This window comes from Psittacula echo, assembly GCF_963264785.1.
Source record: "Psittacula echo genome assembly, chromosome: 5".
Lineage (NCBI taxonomy): Eukaryota > Metazoa > Chordata > Aves > Psittaciformes > Psittacidae > Psittacula > Psittacula echo.
The window spans coordinates 8278352-8301198 of NC_137739.1; the positions used below are offsets into that span (position 1 = coordinate 8278352).

General features: G+C 41.7%; 2 protein-coding genes across 10 annotated transcripts in view; one reads left to right on the forward strand and one right to left on the reverse strand.

The window, feature by feature from the left end:
- Positions 1-1056: 1056 nt before the first annotated feature.
- On the forward strand, positions 1057-20751 carry RAC1 (Rac family small GTPase 1). Its single transcript, XM_080617098.1, has 6 exons — positions 1057-3490; positions 11446-11517; positions 12959-13076; positions 16952-17014; positions 17696-17855; positions 18007-20751. Exons 1-6 carry the CDS (start codon positions 3456-3458, stop codon positions 18135-18137), a joined length of 579 nt encoding a protein of 192 aa, XP_080473224.1. The 5' UTR covers positions 1057-3455; the 3' UTR covers positions 18138-20751.
- Positions 3984-22847, reverse strand: part of DAGLB (diacylglycerol lipase beta) — a 30075-nt gene continuing 11211 nt past the window's right edge. For 2 of the 9 annotated variants that reach the window (XR_013956767.1, XR_013956768.1), the window contains exons 15-16: positions 20760-21454; positions 17875-18099 (exon numbers count right to left, since the gene is read on the reverse strand). Coding sequence is in view for 1 of the 9 variants with exons in the window: in XM_080617096.1 (XP_080473222.1) it covers positions 21262-21454 (193 nt within the window). In the remaining 8 variants the exon portion in view is untranslated. Of the gene's footprint in view, positions 4001-4217; positions 11200-15223; positions 15296-17874; positions 18100-20759; positions 21455-22847 lie in introns of those variants that run through there. The other 7 variants (XR_013956763.1, XR_013956764.1, XR_013956765.1 and 4 more) reach the window with 7 other exon arrangements.

The window sequence follows — 22847 nt, forward strand, 5'->3', positions numbered from 1 at the left end:
GTGGCTGTGAATTATTTGCCCCTAAAAAAGACTTTTTTTCCCCTGAAACAGACTTTTACTTTTGACCTAGATATTGTAGCATGGTGTTTCCTGAAGGCAACTGAACTGACTGGTGTCAGCAGGAAGTGTCATTTAGGAGTAGGAGAATACACCTATGAATCACTCTTTGGTGTTGTTTGTTTCAGTGACATGCTTCCCTGTATATACAGTGTGTATACTGGGCCTTCTCTATTTCTCTGTGGCTTCATTAATGTGCTAACATGTTAAAGAACATAGTAATAGTCTGGGATGAAAGATACTATAACCGTGCAAATAATTACTGTCTCTGTAATGCTGATAGTCTGTGTCATGGTGAGCAGAAGTTTCCAGTATTGCATCAGCATGATTACCCTGCCACTCCCCATCCACAAAGGAGAATAATCCTCCTTCAGTGCCAGCACATACACAATACACAGACAGTATCCAAAACCATTTTAAATAATGATTTCCTCTCGATTTCTAAGAAAAAGACTTTAGACAAGAATTGTAAGGGATGAGAGAAGATGAAGTATTAGATTGTGGAACAATATTAGGACTGATCTAAGCCTCAGCTTTATAATTCATGATCTTATCAGAATTCTGGAAAGATTTATAATTGGTTATTGTTACTGCCATTCATTATTTTATTTTTACATACTCCACGGTGTAGTGCATATTGTAACTATTCTATATACAACTCAACACTGCAGTCATGTCTATCAAACTAATATTTTTCCTATTGTTTATTGCAAACTTCTCACTCCTTTGCCCTATCTTTCATATTATTGTTCTCTAAGTTTCTTTTCTAATGTTTCAGTATGTTCTCTGTGTTGATCTCTTCTGTCATTCTCACTGAAAAAAAAAATACCAGCAAAGAGTGTTAAGCATTTGTAGCACCATATTAGCCTTTAGAAACAAATACACTACATACTAGTGAAACAAAAAAGATGCAAGAATAAAGTAAAATGTAGCTGAAATATAGTAAAGTTTAATAATACAATAATTAGTACAGCATGTCTTCTAAGGAGCATACACACAAGTAACAATTTGTCTTCCAGGGCAAATAAGGAAAGTTACCTTAAGAGAGATATCAACTAGGATTTCAAATGGAAAATTTTGAACAGTTCCAAAAGGCTCCTTTTTATCACATGAGGAAATAAATATTTACAAATGTGTGGGAAAAAAATCGTATTTATCTGTTACCATCATTGTCTATCCAAACTCTAAGGTTGTTTTTAATGACTAAATAAATATTTATCTAGGAATTTTCTAATGTTGGCAATTTATACCCAGTTTGGTATAGGATTCTAAATTTAAAACATACTCAAAGCATACCCTGTGTTTTAACCCCTTGTTTTTTTGACAATGCAAAAAACCAATTGATTCCAAAAGAATAGGATGGAGGAGCACTAAAACGAACATATATAAAGAGATATTGCTTGTCTCCTGACAGGATCATAAAAGCAATTTGTGCTAATGTTTTTTCTCTATTACAGCCTTCATCCTTGTCTTTGTATACTATTTTGTAATAATATCATAAATTTGTTAAACCTCTTTTTAATATAAAACCCTCTGATCATCCATCTGTTTTACACTGGATGAAAAAGAACCAGTGGAGAAACAGGCAGGTGGTAGGAAAATAAGAAGCAGTTTTACACTTCCCTTTAATCTTCCCATGTTCTGCGTCTCCCTAGGACCACAACATAAATTAAGACAGTCTTCACGTCTGCTCTATTTCTGTGTGGTATCTCAAAGGCCCCAAAAGCTGCTGTAGCAGCCAGGAACAGCATGAGCACTTTGATACTACCCACCTCTCTTCCACAGCTCCCAGCTGCTCTGTAGAGAACAGTTGCCAGGTCACTGGCAGCAGCTGAGTCTTGGCTTTAAGGATATTTAGCTTGAATGACAAGTCATTTCAGCTTCCATCTGTATGAGGTAACATGGACATAGAAGTGTTGCAAAAATAGCCTTTCAGTTCACAGTGATAGTTATGATGTGTTCCTCACTGATGTAAAATTATCTTTGTGCAGCAGAAGAAAAATGGAAACCAGTAAATACCATGGAATGCTCTGTCTACTGGTGAGGTTGCTTTGTGTGGTACCAGAATAATTTAGAAATTTTCTGAAATTAATAGATAAAATCCCTAGAAAACCACCCATGATGGTGCACTGCATCGATTTCACTGAATCCATCATCACTCTGCAGAAGCAGCATGTGCCCTTTCCTCACACTTAGTCTCTGCAGTGGATAGCAATGCAAACAAAGGAATAGTAGTCACGTGCATTAGTTTGACCAGAAGCTTCTCTGCAAAGTAGAATTATAGCAAGAACTAACTGTAGAAATTAAAGGACTGATGAGATCATTGGACCTGCTCTGCTTGACTTTTACTTATTAATGAAAATAACTGTTTTGCTTAAGGAAAAAGGAAACCAAAGGCTCTGTATAGCCTCAGAGTCTCTGGGCTGCCCCAACTTATGCAGTGATCACAGTGCGTAAGACTGTGCTCTGAAGACTGGGCATTGATCTGGTCTCAAACTTGCCAACAGTTATCTAACGTCCTAACACATCAGGAGGAGGAAGGGTAGCATGTGGATCCCTCGATGAGGGAGATGTTCTGGCTCCACAGTGCTGGCATGCTGAGTGAAGGGGACCGTCCCATAGCGGGTGGCTGGATGAGGAAAATGACAGCTACCCACTGCAGCACTTCAGGAGCATTGTGGGTTGCCTCTGGTAACTTGAGTTTCATCCGCACAGTACATCTGCAGGGCAAACGTTAACTTCACGTTAACATGCTTCACAAGATGAAGAATGAGATTGCTGCATGGTGTCCTGGCAGTGGATGGTCGCAAGGATTGTGCAAGACTCTTGTCAGGAGCAAGACACGACCCTCGTTTCTCAGCGCATGCCATCACATTTCAGCAGGGCTCTCAAGGATTAAACAAAAACCAAGGGATGACCCTGGAGGCTTCCCTGGTCCTGAGGCCAAAGGAGCCAGGGGAAAGCCACCTCATTCCCTTGACCGGGTTCGTAGCAGAAGCATGGCAGCTTCTTCTGCTCGGCGGTGAGCGGGGCCGAGCGCTGCCGAACGCGCCCGAAGCCCTCCGGCGTGACGGAGAAACCCGAGCGCTGCCGAAGCCGTCCGAAGCCTGCTCGGCGCCATGCGCTGTCTGACCGAAGAGGCCCGAAGCGGCAGCGCTGAAGCGGCCCCTGTGAGGGCGGGACCGCGGGGCCGAGCGCAGCCCGGCCGGATGTGAGTGAGTGGAGCGGTCGCTTCCTGTTCCCCGCAGCCCGCCCTCTCCGCCTTGGGTGGTGGCCGCTGCTAGTCGCCGCTCCCAGGCACACGGCGGAGGCGGCCGGGACCTGGTGCGGAGACCGCCGCCGGCTCGCTTCTTGCGCAGCCTTCCCCGTTCAGCAACAGGACCCGCGGCGTAGGCCCGATGCAGGCCATTAAGTGTGTGGTGGTGGGCGACGGGTAAGTCGGCGGCGATCCCTCGGCCGGGCCCTCGCGGCGAGGAGCTCTGCCGGCTCCGCGGGGAAAGGGGAGAGTGTCTGCCCGTGGAGCGGGGAGCGCCGCGAGGTGCATGGGCCCCGCCGCCCTGAGGGGCGCGGGGCTCCGCGGGGCTGGGGGTGTCCGCGCCGAGGCGGGGTGCGATGGGTGTGGGGTGGCGGCCGCGGCTTCCTGCTGGTGGCGGGGGAGGGGAGGGAAGCGTGGGGCAAGGCGGTGACTGCTGCGAGCAAATGGTGGCTGCCTTCCGCGGGAGCGAGAAGCGAGGCTGCCGCGGGGGTGTCCGTGAGCGGGGGGTGGCTCCGGTGCTGGCTTCCTCCCCGAGCTCCGGATTGCTGCTGGTTTGCAGATTAATTCATACTCGTGCTGACAGAAGTGGCTTTCGCCGGCCGTGATGCGGGAGGGGTGCTTTAAGGGGTGCGCCCCTTCCCCGGATCGCCCAGGAGCTGCCCCTTGCGTCTGGTGATCTTCATATCACTAGAAATACCGAAGTAATCAAAGGGTATTAAAAAAAGATACCATACCTTTAATGATACGAGAAATTAAATACTGATCTGAAATATATTTTGTGAAAGTAGCAAAGTTATTTCTTATTCCTGCTTATAGCTTGACTTTTGACATCAGATTCTTGCAGTAAAACCAAGTGAAATGTGCCAGACTCTAAGCAGATCATAAATACTTGTGGGCAGGGACTGTTTTTCTGGATGAGTGCATCTAGTTCTGTAAGGTTCCTACCTAAAGGAGACTGATAAAGCATGTAGAATACAAGTATTCTATACTGCTAAAGCAGTATACTTGTCTGTAAAGAACTGTTACTCCTACAGCTTTTGAATATGGTGTTACTTGTAAGTGAAACCACTTGCGGATGCTTTTTATAATCAAGTTAACTCTTAACTTTAACTGTTGGATTTCAGTGTGAGGAATAGTGGAATTGTGGGGAAAGAGTCTGTGTGTTTGCTACTTTGAATAGTCTCCATGATGCTATTCCCATCAACTTGGAGGCATTCATTCTCTTACTGGATGTCAGAGCTCAGGGGAACATCATAGGCCAGCAGGAAAACAAGACTTCTGTTATGGAGAGGGTTTTTTCCTCTCTTAGGAGAAACAAAAATCCCAGTTCCAGTTTCCTTAGAAGAAACAAAAAAAAAGTGTAGGCTGAGCATAATTGGTATCACAGCAAACTTCTGTAGATGGCGAAGTGAAGTGTAGCTAAATGGTCTTGCTACTGTCTAATTTCATGTCGTGGGCTCATCTTCAGTTTATTTGTCTGGATTTTTTTTTTTGTTGCTATGCTTTTTAAGAGGTAGAAACCCTGAAAAGGCGGCTAAATATGGTTGAGAGATAAATATACTCTGTGTGACAAATTTGTTTTGACTTGCTGTGTAAGATTTTGAGCAATATGAACATGAAAGTGATATCCTGACAAATGAAGACTGTTCATAGTAATATAGTTCTTTGATGCTAGGTGGGATAACCATGGACTGTGCTTCTGGTTATATTGATTTTGAACTCAACACATTGGCTTTTCTATTATATTTTTTAATTCAGCTGATTATGTTGTCCATGACAATGCTGTAAATAAATGCAATGCATCATGTCTGGGTGGGGAAAAAAGTTCAGTCTACTTCCTTCACTAGATTTGAGAACTCAGCACAGAAAAACTATAATATTCAGTAATTCATTCAACAGTACAGTTGTTTTGGTCATTTCCTTTGCAAACCATCCCACTTTGTAATGTGTTTATTGTTCTTTGTCTTGGAAGTGACAGTGGTGTAATTCTACCTGAGTTCTGTACATGTGTGAACAAGATACAGTAGTTGGTTTTCCTTCTTCCTTAGTTAGAAACAAGTATTTCTTTGGGTTCCATTCAGGTAATATTGCTCTTTTTTGGTAGCTTTGTATCATTCTCCAGGTTTTTTTTAATATATTTTTTTTTTAAGTATTTAACTATTTGTGTTTCCCTGTGTTGCTGCTGCTGCTTCAAAACTTCAAGCTTTACATGTATTCTAGTGCAATGTTTGCCTTAGATAAGGCTTTATGCTTTTGTGAAACAGTGCGAGTTAAAGATTTGCTTATGTGATATGAAACTTAGGTATTGTTTTACGTACCCTCCCCAAAGGTCTGCTGGAAACAAAGTATACAAAGCTGTAGAAGTACCTGTGTGATTATTAGTTTCTAAGTTAGTAAGCAAGTGGGCTGATTCTCATAAGTAACTCATGTTTGTTCTTAGACCTTTGTTTAGTACCTGTTTAGGCAACTAATTGAGCTAGCAAAACCTGGCATATATGCTAGCTGTGCTATCGTATTTTGCGCTTGTTTTTTTTCCCTCTGTGACACTTGTTTGATGGAAAATAAATGGTAAATGTTGCTTTTTGATGAGACAGAGCAGTGGGAATGTGCGGGACAGATGAAGAGCACTCCACTTGAATAACTGCAGGAGTTGCTGTTGATTGACACTTGAGAAAAAGCATCGGTGTAAGTTATTTTTAGCAGGTTTTGTTTTCACTCTATAAAGGCAGCTGTTAAGTGGTATGACATCTCCAGTGATGTCATGTAAGGGAAGTTAGGGGAAGTTCTGTGTTTTGGAGGAGTGATTACTAGATGCTACAGGATTTGTCATATTTCATGCTCTTTTGTAGGCATTTTCTGGTTGTAGAAATACTGTAAGAACAAGAGCAGTCCCTCCTTGGAATTCTGCTTAATTGGAGGCCTTATTCGCTAGAGCAATGTCGTGTTTGTACAAGATGCGGAACACTTGAGGTCCCTCCCATGCAATATGTAGCATGTGGTGGCCTGAAATATAGTAACTTGTGTTAATGAACTTTTAACGTTTAAAAAATGTAGTAGTGTTGTGGGTACTGACCAGCATATTTGGGAGAGGGTGTGTCACAGTGAGTAAAACAGCTTATCTGGCCGAGCCAGATGTAACTAAACCTGCTCTAGTAAAAATATGGAACCTTGTATCTCAGGATGGTCCTAGAGAAACTTCAGCTACTGTTTTGAGTGAAAACCTTTATTGCTGTGCATCGTGTCTGCTAGGGAGGTAGTTCATGTGGATCAAAGAAAGAAATGATGTAATCAAAGCTTTTTATGAAGGCTGCCACCTGTTTGCAGATACCAGCGTTTCTGGAATTAAACCACAAGTACTTCAGCTGGCGTCCATTACCATGGCTGCAAATGAGAGCTAAATTCTCACAATTAGTTTTTAGTTGCAGGAAAGCTCTCAACCATCTGTGCAGCTCTGATGCCTTTAGAGTGAATTAATGCTGGTCGGGTCCTCCAATGGCATTTTCAGTGCATGTCACATACCATGGCTCCAAGTGGCTCTAACACAGTGGGGAAACTTTATAAAGCTTGTTAGTGTCAGTAAGGCCAGGAAAGAGATGACATGGTTTGTTTTCAGGAATTAATACATGTGTGGTTATATAAATACATTGATTCCTGGATGGGACCCAGAAGCAATAAGGGTCTCAGTGCTGCCTTTTGTAAGTCTTTCACTTATTGTTAAGTGGTTAAAATGCCGGATTTCTGTAAGCCATATTTTTAATTACAGTCAAATGTTACTGGTTTCATTTATGTAATAGTGGGTGGACAGAGCTATGATTAAGTAATTGTTAGAAATCTTGTTATGACTAATCTTGGTTTGGTGTTATTTTTGCTTCTTAGTCTCAGCCTTTATGTACGAGGATTTATATTTTGCCAAACAGTTTGACTTCTGTATTAAAGCAACTCTCTCTAAAGAGAAGTCTCAAAAGTTGGTAAAGTACCTAGAGGAGGTACTTTATAAATAAAGGTAGGCAGTAGTGTTTATTTTTAAGACTGGTGACCATAATGATATGATTTGTAGGGCAGGGAGCCAAAAGGCGAGGAAAGCAGGAAACCTGGATGGAGCAAGTCTGAAACAGGGTTGTTGAACGTGTTTTTTCTTGTTTAAATGACTCTGGCTGATTGGTATTGCAGAAACACACTGCAGCCACTTCTAAGCTTGGAATGAAATCTCTTGCCACCTCCTTCCTGTGCTGTTTTGATTAGCCAGAGCAGACTCACCAGTTTCAATGCAAGATGAGCAAAGGAGCCAGGATGCAGAGAAAATGATCCACTGCTGAAAATGTAGAGTTTGACATTAATTTGTTATAAGCTGAAATTATCTGTAATGAACCCACTGGAAAATGAAGCATCAGACCAAACAGAGTCTAGAAGCATGAGAACACATAGCCTTTGCACTTCCAGAAATTTCCCAAAGAAGCCAGCTTTTGCTCCTCTTAGTATTTTGAAGGGTTTCATGTTTGTCCTTTGTAAGCTGGACCAGCAGATCCTGCTTTATAGTGTTGTGAGTGCAATTCAGTAATATATTCAAACTGATCTAACTGATAGCTCAAGGAGCTTTCCTGAAGTTCTTGTCCTGGCTTGTCACAGAGTCAGTGAATGCCAGTGCAAGAGATAAGATGGGATCCCTTCTTCTGACAGCTGTTAAATGAGCTGCATTGTCATACTGCTACCTTATGCTTTCCCACAGAAGTTTTTGAATGGTAAATACCTTTTCTACTTCTGAGCACAAGTACATCTGTGGAGTAATAGGGGAATTTGGAGGCCACCCCCCAAATCCTCAATTATGTTACAGTATTAAAGAAACTTTAGGGTAAAATGTAGCTGCTAATTCTGGGATGGAACGTGGTAAACACGCACCAAATGTACCCTACAACAGTTCCCCAGGCACCCCTGTGACCTTAGCTTATGCCAAGATAAACTGAGAGTGAACTCACCATGGCGAGTCTCTGTTACACTCCTCACAGGTGTGGGGATGTGGAGAGGCCATGTACTGGTAAACCATCTAGCAACTGACAAACAAGGATTGTAAAGTGAGTGTCACACCAAAATAGGTATGACTAGAGCCACTCAAGCTCCATAGGTACATACTCAGGCACCATAGGTGTTCAGTTAAAGCTCCATAGGCATATATTTAAACTCAAAATCGTATTTTGTTAAAATTCCATAGTTATTTAGTTAAGAAATTGAAACTTGTATTACTGTGAAAGAGCCTGAACAGATACAAGGGCCTCTTAAAAGTGTCAGGAGACCTGAGAAACGGCAGTGATTTATGATGAGAACTGATAGCTAGAGTAGGCAGACTGAGAAAAGCCAGACTGAGGGAAAACAGAATTGAGGAAAATAGACTGAGGAAAAACAAGACTAAGAAACCTGTAATCAAGAAAGACTATTCTTGAGATCTGCTATATTCTGACAACACTTGGGCAATTGTCAAAATATGTTATTCATGAGTGAGAAAAACATTATTGGGTATCCTGTGGTGAACTATCTTCATTGTAATCTTATTTTAATACTAAAAATCACATCCACAGGTTGAAAGACCCCTGCCTGGGTTGGGAGACCCTGCATAAACATGTGTAGTTAAGCATTTAATTATGTGATCCTTATACAAGTTAGTTGACCAGTTGGTAAAAGATGGGAGTGTTATGGGGAGTTATTATTCCAACTAGATACTATAAATCTGAAATTGGAGGGGGGGAATGGGAGGGAAGACTCCATCATCACTGGTGGGATCACTGACAGGCTGAACCCATCTTCTCTCCCCCATAAGGTCACCTGTTGGTTGGTCTATGCTCGTTTCATGATCAATTTTTAGCTGGCTTTATCTATTATTTTCACACTTGTTCTCACAGTATTTTATATTGTCACTCAATCTTCAAACCTTAAAGCTATTGTAAAATTATATAATAAAAATTCTCAGTTAAGATCTATGTGTGAGTTTCTCGAGACTTAAATTGACTTACAATTGGCTTAAAAACTTCGAAAATGTTAACTTGGTGGGTGAATCTGCTCCTTCGTACCCTGAATAGGACAGTGGAATCCCCCTCTGACACAGTGTGCTGTCCTGGGGAGTGTCTCCAGAGGGCTCTGAGGGCTGATGGGGCTCAAGGGCCTCTTTCCTGGGGCGGTAACAAACCTGTCACACAGGTGAAGGGGTGAAATCTTCCCCCTTATGGGGAGGAGTGTGTGTGTGTGTAAACCGCTTACTGGGGTAAAGACCCCCTTAAAGTGACAACATCCCAAGCCTGTTATTACAGGAAAATGTTCAGAGGTTGTATGTACCAAGAACAGAATTAAATGGCCCCCTTTTGTTGTTGTTACAGCTTGGTAAAAGAGAATGCATGCTGAAAGGACAAAACAATAATCTGTGCAAGGAGCTGGCATCTTCCTTACATAGAAGCAGGTGTGAAAAGTAGCATGGAAACTGCAGGGTATGGTCAGAGGGTTGCAGTAGATGGGATGTTGTGCTGGCTGTCAGCTCAGGAGCATAAAATGAAAACTAAAAAATAGGTAGGATAAAATCCTAGATAATTTTGCACACTGGAGCAACTCTCATAGCTCAGGCATTTAAGGTAATGTCAGGTGCTGCTAATAACTTCTTGGGCTAAGGAAGTATGGAACTGCATAAAATTCAGTGGAGAGACTTGTTACAGATTGAGGTACAACATATGCAGCAATACACTTATGGTTGTGACAAAGCTCAGATTTCCTTAACCTGCCTTAAATTGTGAGTCACTAGCTATGGCTGGCTGGCTAATAATGCTGAGTGTTACATCCTTTTAAATAAAATTTTGATATTTGAAGGGGCAGTCCCCATACTTCCAAAGCAAGAGAAGAAATGCAGTGATTTAAGTGGAAGATACTCAGTAAAATTCAGATATGACTGCCTTGGAGCATTTGCAGCTGGAGAGCCAGCAAGCCCTTGACAAAAACTTTGTAAGGTGTTTTTTTTTTTTTCTTCTGCAGAAGCTAAAGGATAATAGGATAATTTTAGCAATAGCATTTGGTATTTGGTTCTTGGGTTGGGTTTGTTTGAGTGTTTTGTTCTTTTTGTTTGGTGTTTTTTATATTAACTGTAGTTATACCATCTGCAAGACAAGGCAGTTTTCGTTGCATGGGAGCTTGAAGGGACTGATGGGAAGGCTGCAAGCCTGGCTGGGCATTAGCGCTTTTGAGGAGCAAGCTGCACATGCATGTCTGGAATCTCTCATGCTGTTAAAGGATTGTGCCTTCCAAGTGAGAAGGCAGCATGGGAGCCAGTCTGCAGCATCAGAAACACTCTGCAGTCTATTTTAAAAAAAGAAATATGGTTCAATTTCAAGTTTTCCAATCCTTTAATTGAAACTGTAACAAAACCTCAATGGTGTCGTTAATCTAATGTTTGACTCTAGATAAGATGTGGGGAGGAGGGTGGAGAGGGAAGGAGCTGGCTGCCAGAGTTTTGAAAGAAACGTTGAACAGAACCTTGCTCTACCCCCATTTGAGGCTGTTCAGAATTAGAGCAGTGGGGAAAGGTTCAGTATTCCAAGTTTTCCAATATTGGAATGTATCTATAAATCAGTTTATGAAATGTTTGAATAGTTGATGAATGGATATGGGGAGTCATTCAGGTACTCAGAAGTAATGATGTGTTGAGGAACTCTACTTTTCAAGCTTTTTTGGACTTAATGTGAAAGCATACCATTTCCTGGGAAAAATGGTGGGTTTGGAATTGTGTAAAGGGTATCTGGAAATACTTCTCAGGTTCGTTTTCAATTTCAGGGGTTTGGAGTAAGGTGGTCTTGACGCATATTCACTCATGTGTCTAGCAGATGTTGGTAGTCTTAATACTTGTGGGATTTTTTTGCCTAAAGATTGAAAAAAAAAAAATGGTAATTTACCATTTCACAAAGTGGGTTTTATATGAGGTGTGTTTTCACTACCTGTAATCTTAAGGCTACAGTTTATTGACTGTTCTCCTGTACAAAAGTGACTACTGACACTCAGTTGTTCCTTAGCTGACTGGATGTAATTAGTCTTTTTCCCTAAAAGGAATATTATTTCTCAGTATTCAAGATGAATTTGTTTTACATGTGAACTTTCTCTTTTTACAGTGCTGTAGGTAAAACATGCCTACTCATCAGTTACACAACCAATGCATTTCCTGGAGAATATATACCCACTGTGTAAGTACTAACAAAATCCTAAGAACTCATTTATGTCACATTCTCTGTGCTTACTGCCAGCCCAGATTCCTTATTTGAATTACAGAATCATAGAATAGTTAGGGTTGGAAAGGACCTTAAGATCATTGGCTGCAAACACCCCTTAGTTTCATCTTAAATGTTTAACTGAGTATCTAGGTGTGTGCTGTAAGGAGCAGCACTTTGAGCTTTTACTGCTCAGCACAGTCATACCAGGGCTGCTTCATGTCCTGTCAGTTTTGCTTCCATCTGCCCTCTAGCCCTAGCTTATTAGGGACTAACATTTTATCAGATGCTGTTCTCTTTTAAACTAACATATTATTTCTGTCTTTAGTATCATCCATAATAAGTAGTCCCAAGGCTGTGCAGCTTGTAAAATGTTGTATCATAGCCAGAAGTAGTTGGTTTACATGACTAATTTTTTTCCGTTTGTTCCTTCTACTTTCTGTGCTACTGCCAGTCTTGTGCTGAGCCAGCCACAGCTCTAGAGTTCCACAGGCAAGATTGTGGGGACTCATTTATTTTGGTACTTCCCCTTTTCTTGCAAGTAATTATTTGTCAGTATCAGTATTAGTGTAGTTCTGTTTTTGGGGGCCTGTGTGAAGGAGGCATTTTATACACAAGCAGCTTCTTTGCCCTTTTCTGTTTCTCCCTCTATCTGGCCATATTGTTCTCTGTGAGTATGGATGAGTTTTTCAGACAACAGAATACATTCTAATGAGATTTACAGATGATTTTTGTTAGCCTTCCAAGGAAGTGTTGTCTTGATTACTCCCATTTCCTTTTTTTTTTTTTCCTTTTTTTTTGTCAGATTAATTCAGATTTTTGCATTACAATATGCTTGTGTTCCCAGTGAGCTTAATTTAGCCTCAACAAGTCATTAAGACCTTTGTGCTCACAGTGGTAATGAGGTAAAAATGGTGCCTCTACTGGCCCCTGGTTATTAACTTTGATATTTTATTGGAGGGGGCTTTGGTTAGCAGCATTACCAAGTGTTTTGTTGTGCTTTTTCTTTTCTTACCTACTGTTGTTAGGAAGGATTCCTTGGTTGTTGCACATCTATCTTCTATCTCTTACAAAATGAGACATTAACTTGCTGACTGTCCCACAAAGACTGGAAGGTACTTGCTGAGTATACCATCTGCTTTCCCGCACTTACTGAGATTAACACTTCCTTTGGAAGAGCAATGAAAAAGATGACTTCTCTTCGGACTGGACCAAGTCTGTTCCACACGTCTTTTTCTTCCATTACTCAATACCAGGCTCAGTATTTAAAGAACAACTTTACTGTTTCTGGGGAGCAGAAGGATGCAATAAAAATGTTCCTTTTCCTAGTGCTCCCAATTAGGACTCTGTAGGGAAAAAGTGCTCCATGCCCTGTGTACTGCAAGCAAATGCAGCTAACTCTTCTTTTATTTTTTAGTTTTGACAACTACTCTGCTAATGTAATGGTCGATGGAAAACCAGTGAATCTGGGTTTGTGGGATACAGCTGGTCAAGAGGACTATGACAGACTACGTCCACTCTCCTATCCGCAAACAGTAAGAACTACAATGTGAAACTAGAAACAATCTATACAGCTTTGTCTAACCTAAAGCTTTTCTCTTTTTGAACATTAGGCAAAAGTTATCACTTCTGGAGCTGTATTTTTTTAGTAACAGTGACTTGCAGCAAGCTACCTTTCTTCATCTACCTGCTGTAGCTGTAATGTTACAATCTTTGTACAGTTGTACAAATGTTAAATTTTGCATGCTTGTGTATTTGCGTGCACCAATACTTGTTGGCTTTTTTGTAGTTGCAGCCTCAGACTTGGCTAGAATGCTTGATTTAAAACAGGAAAAAAACAAAAAAAAACCCCAAACCAAGCCCCAAAACAAAACCAAAAACCCCTCAGTGAATAGTCTCATCAGTTAGTCCATTGATTTTAAGGTTAGCATGCCTGCCAAAAGCAGGGTTTGTTTTTGGTTTTAGGCACATGTTTGGCTGCAACCTGACACTGTCACTGCTAAGCACTTGATATTGTTAGTCTGTGAAGATGTTCTAAATGTGAGAGGCAGAATGAATGAAGATATTATTGGGATTGACAGCGGCTGCATTGGAGCTTCCAAATGTACTTAAGACCATGGCTATTTTATTACTTACTGTAGCTTGTGCTATAACATCAATACAAATGTGCTTCTGTCTTCCATGCTTGCAAATGGTTAAGTCCTGTCTGCAGGCTGCATCCTTCCGTGTATAAGGAAAATACTGAAGTAATCTGCTCGTTGCTTTTCAGTGTGACTCCAGCTACAGTTAATGTGTGCAGAAGCTGGTTTTCTAGTCTCTTTAGAGCAGTTACTTTTATATGGTGGAGCTGTGCTATAAGAAAGACGGTAATTTTCAGGGGGTTTGGCATTGATTATTGTTGTTGCTAACTGTCAAATATATAATCAATGCGAATAGTGTATAAAGCAGAATTGTTCCAGTTACTCTGCAGAATAACTGAGTAACTGCTCTCTTGAATAACGTGACTCTTATTTAAGAAACTCTGGTGATTTTTTGGTTTGGGATTTTTTTTTTTTTTTTAAGGAAACTGTCTTAATTCACAGTTTTCTTTAACTCACTGATCACTAACTCTCACAGTTAGGCTTTCCACTCCATTACAATACTCAGGATAGATGTGAACTTGCCAGTTGTAGGCAGCTCTAGTAGAAATGCCAGAAATACCTGCCTTTCCTAGGAAGTGAGACAATGGAAAGCTGTTTTTCTCTAATACCTAGTAGATCTTTACAGGATATCTAAAATACATCTCAGCATAGAGAAAGTTATGATGAAAGATCACAGAATAGTGTGAGAAAGCAGAGCTGTTCCTGCCCTATGACAAAGAGACAGAATGCATGTGCCTGTCTTCACCCTCCTAAAATAACAGTGGCTTTCTGATACACTGCAAAAGAATTCCATGTCAATCTAAGCATACTTTTGGGGAAAAAAAAAATCTCTCCTGTACAAGCATGGGTAACTGTTAAGTAAAGGTCTGAAGTACTTCCAGTTGTTTGGATTGTTTCTTACAGCAGAAAATGGAACAGGGTGGTAAGTCTTGGAACTCCTTATGAAGCAGCCTTCAGATGATGATTCTTGCATATTGCGCAAGGCAAACATCACTTAAGTGACAGAACCCTCAAAATACTAACAAAAAGTACAGGGGAGCAGAGCAGTAGAGCCAATGAAGCCTGACTTTTTTTAAGATCTGTGTTCAGCCTCCTTCTTCCTTCAGTGTGCTACTTAAAACCTACCCCTCACATTTTGGTGGCTCTCCATTTCCCTGTATCTCCACCTGAGCTACGTTCTGGGTGAGGTGAAAGCAGGTTTTGCTGAGGACTTGGCCAGTGTGTATATCTCCATTAGCCTCCTAGCAGTTAAGCAGCTGTCGACTTCACAGTAAGGACTTTACTGTAGTGGAGGTTTTAATTTGGGTCTTTTTCCTTTATTATTTTTTTTTTCCTCCCTTAAAATATTCAGGAATTCAATACCTTCTCCTGATTGTATTTGAAATCTACCAGTATTTCAAAATATTTGGGCAAGGAAGTTGGGACAGAAAAGGTGGCTTCCTTGGGAGACCAAACCTAAAAGCAAATTCAGTTAGGAGGATGCTTTTTTGTGAGAGGTTTCCTCTTGTGAGTGACCTCTGACAATGAAGACAGACACTTACTTTGTGGGGAAGTCTGGTGCCTTGTTCTGGATGGAGGCAGTTGGTTGTGCTGAATCACAGGGCAGTGTCTCCCTTGAGAAGAAAAGCCATTTTGTGAGTATTTGTGAGCACAAATTGCTGACTGAGAACATTTCCCCTTAAATCCATTTTAGGAGTAACTTTATCTCCTACTGTTATTAGGTTGGAGGAACCAATGGTAAGAATCTATCTTCCAGTCTGACAGATCAACCTATTGCCGTATGTAAAACTTTAAATAAACTTCAGTTCCAAGTTCTGTCATCTTGTCTTGCTTATGATAGTGATAAATTGGCCCCTATTTTTTAAACAACTACTTTTCTTGGAACTATTGCATTGCTGCAACTGAGAACTCCATTACCAAATCTGTCTATATGAGTTGCTAAGACCAAACCTTTACTTGGAAATAAATAGCTTTTCTTCCTGCTTAAGACTGATAGTGTGCAAGACACAAGAAATAATGATTACACTGAAGCTAGTAAAAGAGAGTCTGCATAATGTGCAGAACTTCAGTCACCACAAACCTGCAGATTGGAAAACAGAAGTAGTGGCCATAGTATCACGTTATTTGATGTTGTTTCTTTCTTTTTCTGGGATGCTGCTACGGAAACTTGTTGGGGTGATGCATGAACCAACCGGGTTGCAAGTGCTTAGCAGTGCAGATGTCAGCTGCTGACCTAACAAAATGCCTTGAAATGCAGCACAATCAACTAACATTCTGAAATGCCTGATTCTGTAACACATTTGATACCGGGATAAGTATGGATGCAGAGGTAGGTTGGGGAAAGTTGGTCTTGTTTGAGAGATGCTGATTGAGTTTGGGGTCATTCAGCAAGATTACAGTCTTCATCAGCTTAGAGAAAATAATTTTTGTGGTTATTCTGAATGCTTCCAGACAACAGCGTATATGAAGCTCATTGGGTTTTTGAAGGGGGTTGGTATAAATCTGCTCTAAACCATTTTTACCAGGTCTTATGCTCTTTCTTTTGCCTTCAGTTGAAAAATGAGATGTGCAAGATCCCTAAAAACACCCACTTCTGAAATTTTCAATGCTCTTAATCCTAATCTTGTTATAGAGAAATTCTGAGATCTTTTTATATTGGCAGTCAGTAGAAGTGACAGTTGTACAAGATTCTTCTGATTTGGACACAGAAATAATAATTGTAAAAGTTATTGTATGACTCTGTTATTCCTTACTGTATACTTTGCCCTTGCAATGAAAGACTTTAGAGTAGTGTATTAATAGTATATTAATACTTAAAAATGAGATGTCAAGGGTTAACTCAGAGACCTGCAGAGAGTATCCAACCCCAGGTTAGAAGGCAGTCTTGATGCTTCCTGTGTTTGTGTGGTTTTGGGGTTTTTTTCTCAGTGTCAGTGAAGGAGAAGGGACATTTAGGAGGGAAAAGAAACTTGCAGTGCAATGCTGCTAGAGTTGTAGTTGCTGGCTCTTGCAATAGCTGGTTGTAAACCTGACTACAGTGTATTTGTTGTTGGTTTTCCCCCTCTTTGTGTCTGCTTGTAACTGCCTGGGAATGGATTTCCCACTGGGACAGCTGCCTCCAACTGTTATGTGCAAGTGTACTATTGACCTTGCCTTTTGCAAGAGTGATGCAGCTGACAGGGTGGTACAGGTGTGGCTGGTATTGGCCTCTTCATGAGCTTTTACAATAGTTGTTCTGATGTGCTACCTTCTATCAACTTGTTTTGTAGGATGTCTTCTTAATCTGCTTTTCCCTTGTGAGTCCTGCTTCCTTTGAAAATGTCCGTGCTAAGGTGAGTACAAGCTGATATCATTTTATTTCTTAAGTGTTCAGCATACTGCTCACTTTGCAGCAGTGGCTGGAAAATGGGAGGTGATTTATTTTTGGCAGGCAAAATTTGTGAACTATAGTCTGAAAAGTCAGAAATCCGTTTGCCCAAGTCAGCCATGGTAGTTCAGGGCACATGAAATGCTATGAATTGTTCTCTGATACAGTGATAGGATAACAGTAGTTTAAAGAGTGTTCAGCTGACAAGGTGCTGAGATCACAAACAGGAACTTCCTTTTTAATGGAATTTACAGAAAAATATTAAAAACCAAATGCATATAATAATGAGGTTGATACCACTTGTGTGCTGTTGCTGTTGCAGCCCATTCATGTCTGTGGACAACTCAGCTTTATGGCACTGGGGAAACCTCACAAAGGAGAGGTGGTTTCTGTGGGTGAGGGAAGTGCAGATCAGGGCTCTCTTGGTGTGTGGAGAAAATCCAGCCCTTGGTAGGGTGAGCTTTTAAAATATATGGAAATACCCATTGGCTTCATTTAAAGTGTTTTGCAGTTGTCTGCTCTTTCCTGATACTGCCTTGATGAGGTGTCACATTCTCCCTTTCCTCTTTGACTCTTGAAAGTGTCATGAAGGGCTGGAAGCCCTTGTGGGAATCTATCCCCCCCAACCCATGCTGTTTCTTTGCAGTGGTATCCTGAGGTGCGGCACCACTGTCCCAACACTCCCATCATTTTAGTGGGCACCAAACTCGATCTCCGGGATGATAAGGACACTATTGAAAAACTGAAGGAGAAGAAGCTGACTCCCATCACCTACCCACAGGGCCTTGCAATGGCAAAAGAGATCGGTAGGATGACAGTGGGGTTATTGTTGAGCTACACTTGGTTTATGTTAGATGTACCTCAAAAATAAGTGCCTGGCTTTTGCTGCAATTAGCTTGCAGCAGTGCTGCTGTGACTGGGGAAAGCTGCTTTGTAACAGCCTTTCTGCTTCCACAGGTGCAGTGAAATACCTCGAATGCTCAGCACTTACGCAGCGAGGCCTCAAGACAGTGTTTGATGAAGCCATCCGAGCAGTTCTGTGCCCCCCGCCTGTAAAGAAGAGGAAGAGAAAATGTCTGCTGCTGTAAACATTACCCTCCCCCACCCCACTCCAAACCCTGTGCTTTGCTCGGAACAATGGAGCATTCACACTCAATGCCAAGTTTTTCTGTTATAAATTAGTTCTTTTCCATAAATTCTTGAACCAATCAACAATGTCAGTTTCCTTTTGTTTCAAGAATGACAGTTACCTTCTAAAAGCAAACTCCTGAAAAGACAAACATATGTAAAGCCTTATTTTTAAAATCCTATTTTCGCTCAATTAAGTGTTGCCAAACTATCTGCTGAACTAAGTTGTGTTGTTGTGCTACGAACACTAAGCACTAAACTGTTTTTTAAAGATTCTTGAAGATGACTCTAATTTCTGGTAGGAAACGCAAAAACACTTTCTAGTTTTTCACCGTAAGTAGCAGTACCGGGTCATTAGCGAAACACTGCACTTGAATGTGGCTATTACTAAATGGTTCCTCAACCCACAGTCATTGTGCAGCGTAGTAGATCAGACCCAAGTTGCTGGCAATGACTGACACCTGTGAGTCACAGTGTAAAATGCTTTATTGTGGGTAAGGGCTTGGTTGCAATCTAGTTCTTGCTGCTGTGATCTAAAGAATAAATAACTATTCGTACTGAAGTGTATCTAGTCCTTTTGACAGCTTTGTCTTGTGATGGATAAAGGAAATAGTGGGTTGGATCAAATGATAGTGCCAGACAGTATTTCGATGCCGTACAGCTGACTTACACTACACTGCCAGGGTAGTTGAAACTGAACTGACTCTTAGTGCAGGTTAACACCAGAGCCTGCTGTCCCAGAGGTGCAGCAGTGGAAGAGAGGTTGGTGTTCACAGGTAAATTCCGTTGAATTTCAAGTAGGGCATTTGTTTAGGTACAACTCTGAACCAGTCATTCCCACAACTGTTGTGTAGTAAATGCTTTTCTTGTAGGATCTCTTCTTACTGAGCAATATAACTTGTATTTTAAAACCTTTCTGATGATAGACATTTGCTTTTCTTTTTTTTCTTTGTAGAGTAGAATGTTGAAGCATATCCTCCTCATTTTCCTGTTATTTCTGACCCAGTAAGTTATATGCTTTCTGAGGAGCTTTTACTCTATTAACTAGGTGTAAAAATCATGTGAAGCAGCTTTACACATTTTAGTAAGTTTTGTATTTTAAACCTCTATAAACTACGAACTTTCTCACCTATCCCTCTTTGCAAGCTCTCCCCACCACTGTAATGTTACTAATGCAGACAAGTGTTCTTTATGTCACTACATGTACGTGTGCAGCATAGGCTGAGTAATGGTAACCTGGGTCTGTGAGGTTCTGTAAACTAGTGCTCATGTTCTGTACATTCTAAGCGGGCAGGAATACGATGTTGAACTACACCCTTTCAACCACTAAAGCAAAATTTACAAGTAAAAGTTGCAAAATTGTGAAGTTTTTACATTGATCTTTTGCTAATGCAATTAGCAGTATGTTTTGCATGTATGACTTAATAAATCCTTGAATCACATGTGCGGTAATGTTTGAGTTTCTCAGCAAGTGTTCTCATTCTTGCACCACTCTGTTTCAGGGTTGTTTCTTTGCTGCTACCAGCAAGCTGGTGCACTGCTCTGCACTGGGGGTATGAGGAGTGCCCTGATGTGAAAAACCAGAATTAAATACAGCACTCGGCACCATTTCTTTGGAGGCCATGCATTATCAGTCGAGGTGTTAGTGACGCCTCCATCTGCTTGTGCAGTGTTTTAAAGCTGCTGCCACCCAGCGGAAAAAACACCCATTTCACCATGTTGTGTACAAAGAAGAGCGCTTTTCCTCTAAAACTGGGACTTGCTTTTAACAGTTGGTAAAATGATGGCTCTGTTTGTATTTAAAAGCCTTGCATTTTAACCTTTTAAAGTTACAGCTGTGCTGTTGCATGTCAGGGCAGGAGCCTGCTGTGCTCCTGCTCACTCCAGGGGCACTGGGAGTCACTGCAGTACCCTGCTCGAGGAGGAATCATGTGCTTGGCCTTCACTAGCGGTAGTGCCTTACCTTGCTGCACAGCCTCTAGCTCTCTGGACAGCTCTAAACTAGTAACTTTCACACCAGCATACCCGAATGTAATAAGACAACGTTTTAGAGTGCATTTTATTTAGTCTCCATATCAAGTATCACAGCAAGAACAGCCACGCAGTTTTCTCAAACACATCATGTTAATTTTTTTCTTTTAAATAAGAACTACTGCTGAGCCTTAAAAAAGGGTTAAAATGGTTGCACACTAGAAACAAGGAATCCACTTTAAATTAGTATAACTGGTTATGTATTTTTGGCAGAATTGGGATCAGTGCTCTCAGTAGTCAGAGCTAGTGACTAAGACGATACCACTAGCTAAGATGAATAAAGGGTTGGGCTATTTAAAATCTTCTCATTAAGTAGTTCTAATAGGGGTTAGTTTAAAATCAATAAAAGTAGTTATGTGGCTCAACAAATACAACAGATAAAAGAATATTGCACACGTATGTCCAAGCAGCGTTTAACCACGACACCCCCAGCCCCTGGGTGCTACCACAATCAGTAAGAAAAATAGTGCAATCAATGAGAACCACCCAGCGGGGCTGCCCGTCTCACCACAACCTGTGCACCCCAACCTGCTTCAGACCTGCCCACTTACTGCTTGCCAGCTGCTGCGCTGGGGCAGCTGCTCATGCCCCATGGGACTGCTGTCACTGAGCTCCCTCCATACCGCACCTCCAGGCTCCCCACAGGCTGGTCTCGGGCAGTGGCAGGATGTGACTGAAGCAGAACTGGATTTTTTACCATTTTTAAGGTCTGGCAGGGCTCTGCGCTCACCCACAGGCCGAGCCGTCCGCACACACATGCTTGCTTCGGTTGAGTACTCAGCTGGCACCTTGGCTCTCGTGCTCCAGCATCCACAGGCTCAGCTGGGATGCGTCAGACCATCACGGTTTGTAAAAGCTCAACCTTCAACGCAAGTGGAGACTGCTTTAACCAGCCTCCTGCCATGCAAGGTCGCTGCACAGCCAAGGGCATGAAGACCCTTGTTTATTTTATGCAATGTGAGAAAAAAGTTCTGAAATCCACATGGGTATGAAAGTGGAATGGTCCCTGAATACCTGAAGCCTGCAGTGAAAACTCACCTTGGTGAACTGTGGCTACACCACATTGGTGTTACATTCTCGTGTCTGACAAGAAATACATGATCTGTGTTCCTGAGACAAACTGTTCAGTGCTTTGAGCACAACATCTGGCATGTGGTCTGTTATCATCTTGGGACTTATTAAAATGCTGCTGAAGACTGCTTCGTTTGACCATCTCGCTGTGTATTTAATATCTGAAGAGCACCACCTAAAACAAAACACACCACAAATAAAACAGCTCAGCCTGTTGGATCTGGTGCCAGTGCCAGGCCTGGAACTGACAACCTCAAGGCTTCTGCCTTTGCTTGGGGAGGAACCAGAATCTTTTCCCAAAGAGCCACCGTTCAGCCCTCCAGCACACAGCTGGAAATGCTGCCATTACCTGTCCTGAAGGCAGAACACCACCAAATTAGTGCCTTAACAGGGAAAGAACTGAGCAAATCATTCCACCCACAGAAACACAGGCTACAGCCTAAGCAAAAAGTGTGAGCAGTTAAGCACTGCACAGCCTCATAATTAATGTCAAATGTAGGGAGTAAGTCACAGATGTACCAGTAGGAGACTGAACACTGGATTTAATGCTGCACATATGATGTATTTAGGATTTTATCTTACAGAACAATAAGATTGTTCTTACAGAACAATAAGATAGGGGCTCTTGTGTGCTAGTCCAATTGAGAAAAAAACATGACCAACCGCTGTGCTGTGGAGTAAATAAAGGATAGGGAATGAACTCAAAGTAAATCAGAAGAGCAGCCATGGAGGAAACCTGCCAGGTCACAGGTGTTAAGGTATCTAACTTGTAAAACCAGTACTAAAATTGTTCAACAGCAAAGAAAGACATGAAACAACATAAATAAAATACTAATCTGCTGAACGGGAGGAAAAAAAGGTGGATTTCTTCTCCAGCCCTTTTCTCTTCTTTCCCTTTGGTAGGATGGTTTTGCGCAAGTTACAGATGCTCTTATTTCTGTTTCAGAGTGAAACAGGAGAGGATATCGAGTGCAGTCTAGCTTGTGGGCTGGTTCATATTGCTTTGTCTAAAAAAACCTAACATCAACAAATCTCAAATAAACCTGCTAAACACACCACTGCCCCAACACCACAATCCTCACCCTCCCAGCAGTTTCAGCTTTCCTGCTTTGTCCCACCTTCCTGCATCCACAAAAGAGCAGGCAAAAACAGGAAATCAGAGGCTGCATGGGCACACCGGTTACTGGGGGGCTGCACCTCTTCTATCTGGCTGGGCCAGTATTATGGGCAGTATTTTGCCTCCTTCTCATCACCAATATTCCAATGACTACTCAGCAACAAGGTATTCTGTGATCACTTCATTACTACTACCAGGACATAGGACTGCAAGATCTGCAGCCTGGGGCAGGAACTGCAGCATGCCAAAGCTGAGCTGAACAGTCTGTTTAAAATCACCACCTGAGCATGTGCAATATACAGGCAAAGAAAGGCACATGAGCACAAAGAGGAACAGTTTCCAGGGCTTGAAGTGAAACTGAAAGCAGCAGGGAGGCACAGAATGAAAACTGAATGGATGGCTAATGCCTGATAACCAAAGATGGGTACCGGAGATGCAGATGAGACGCAGA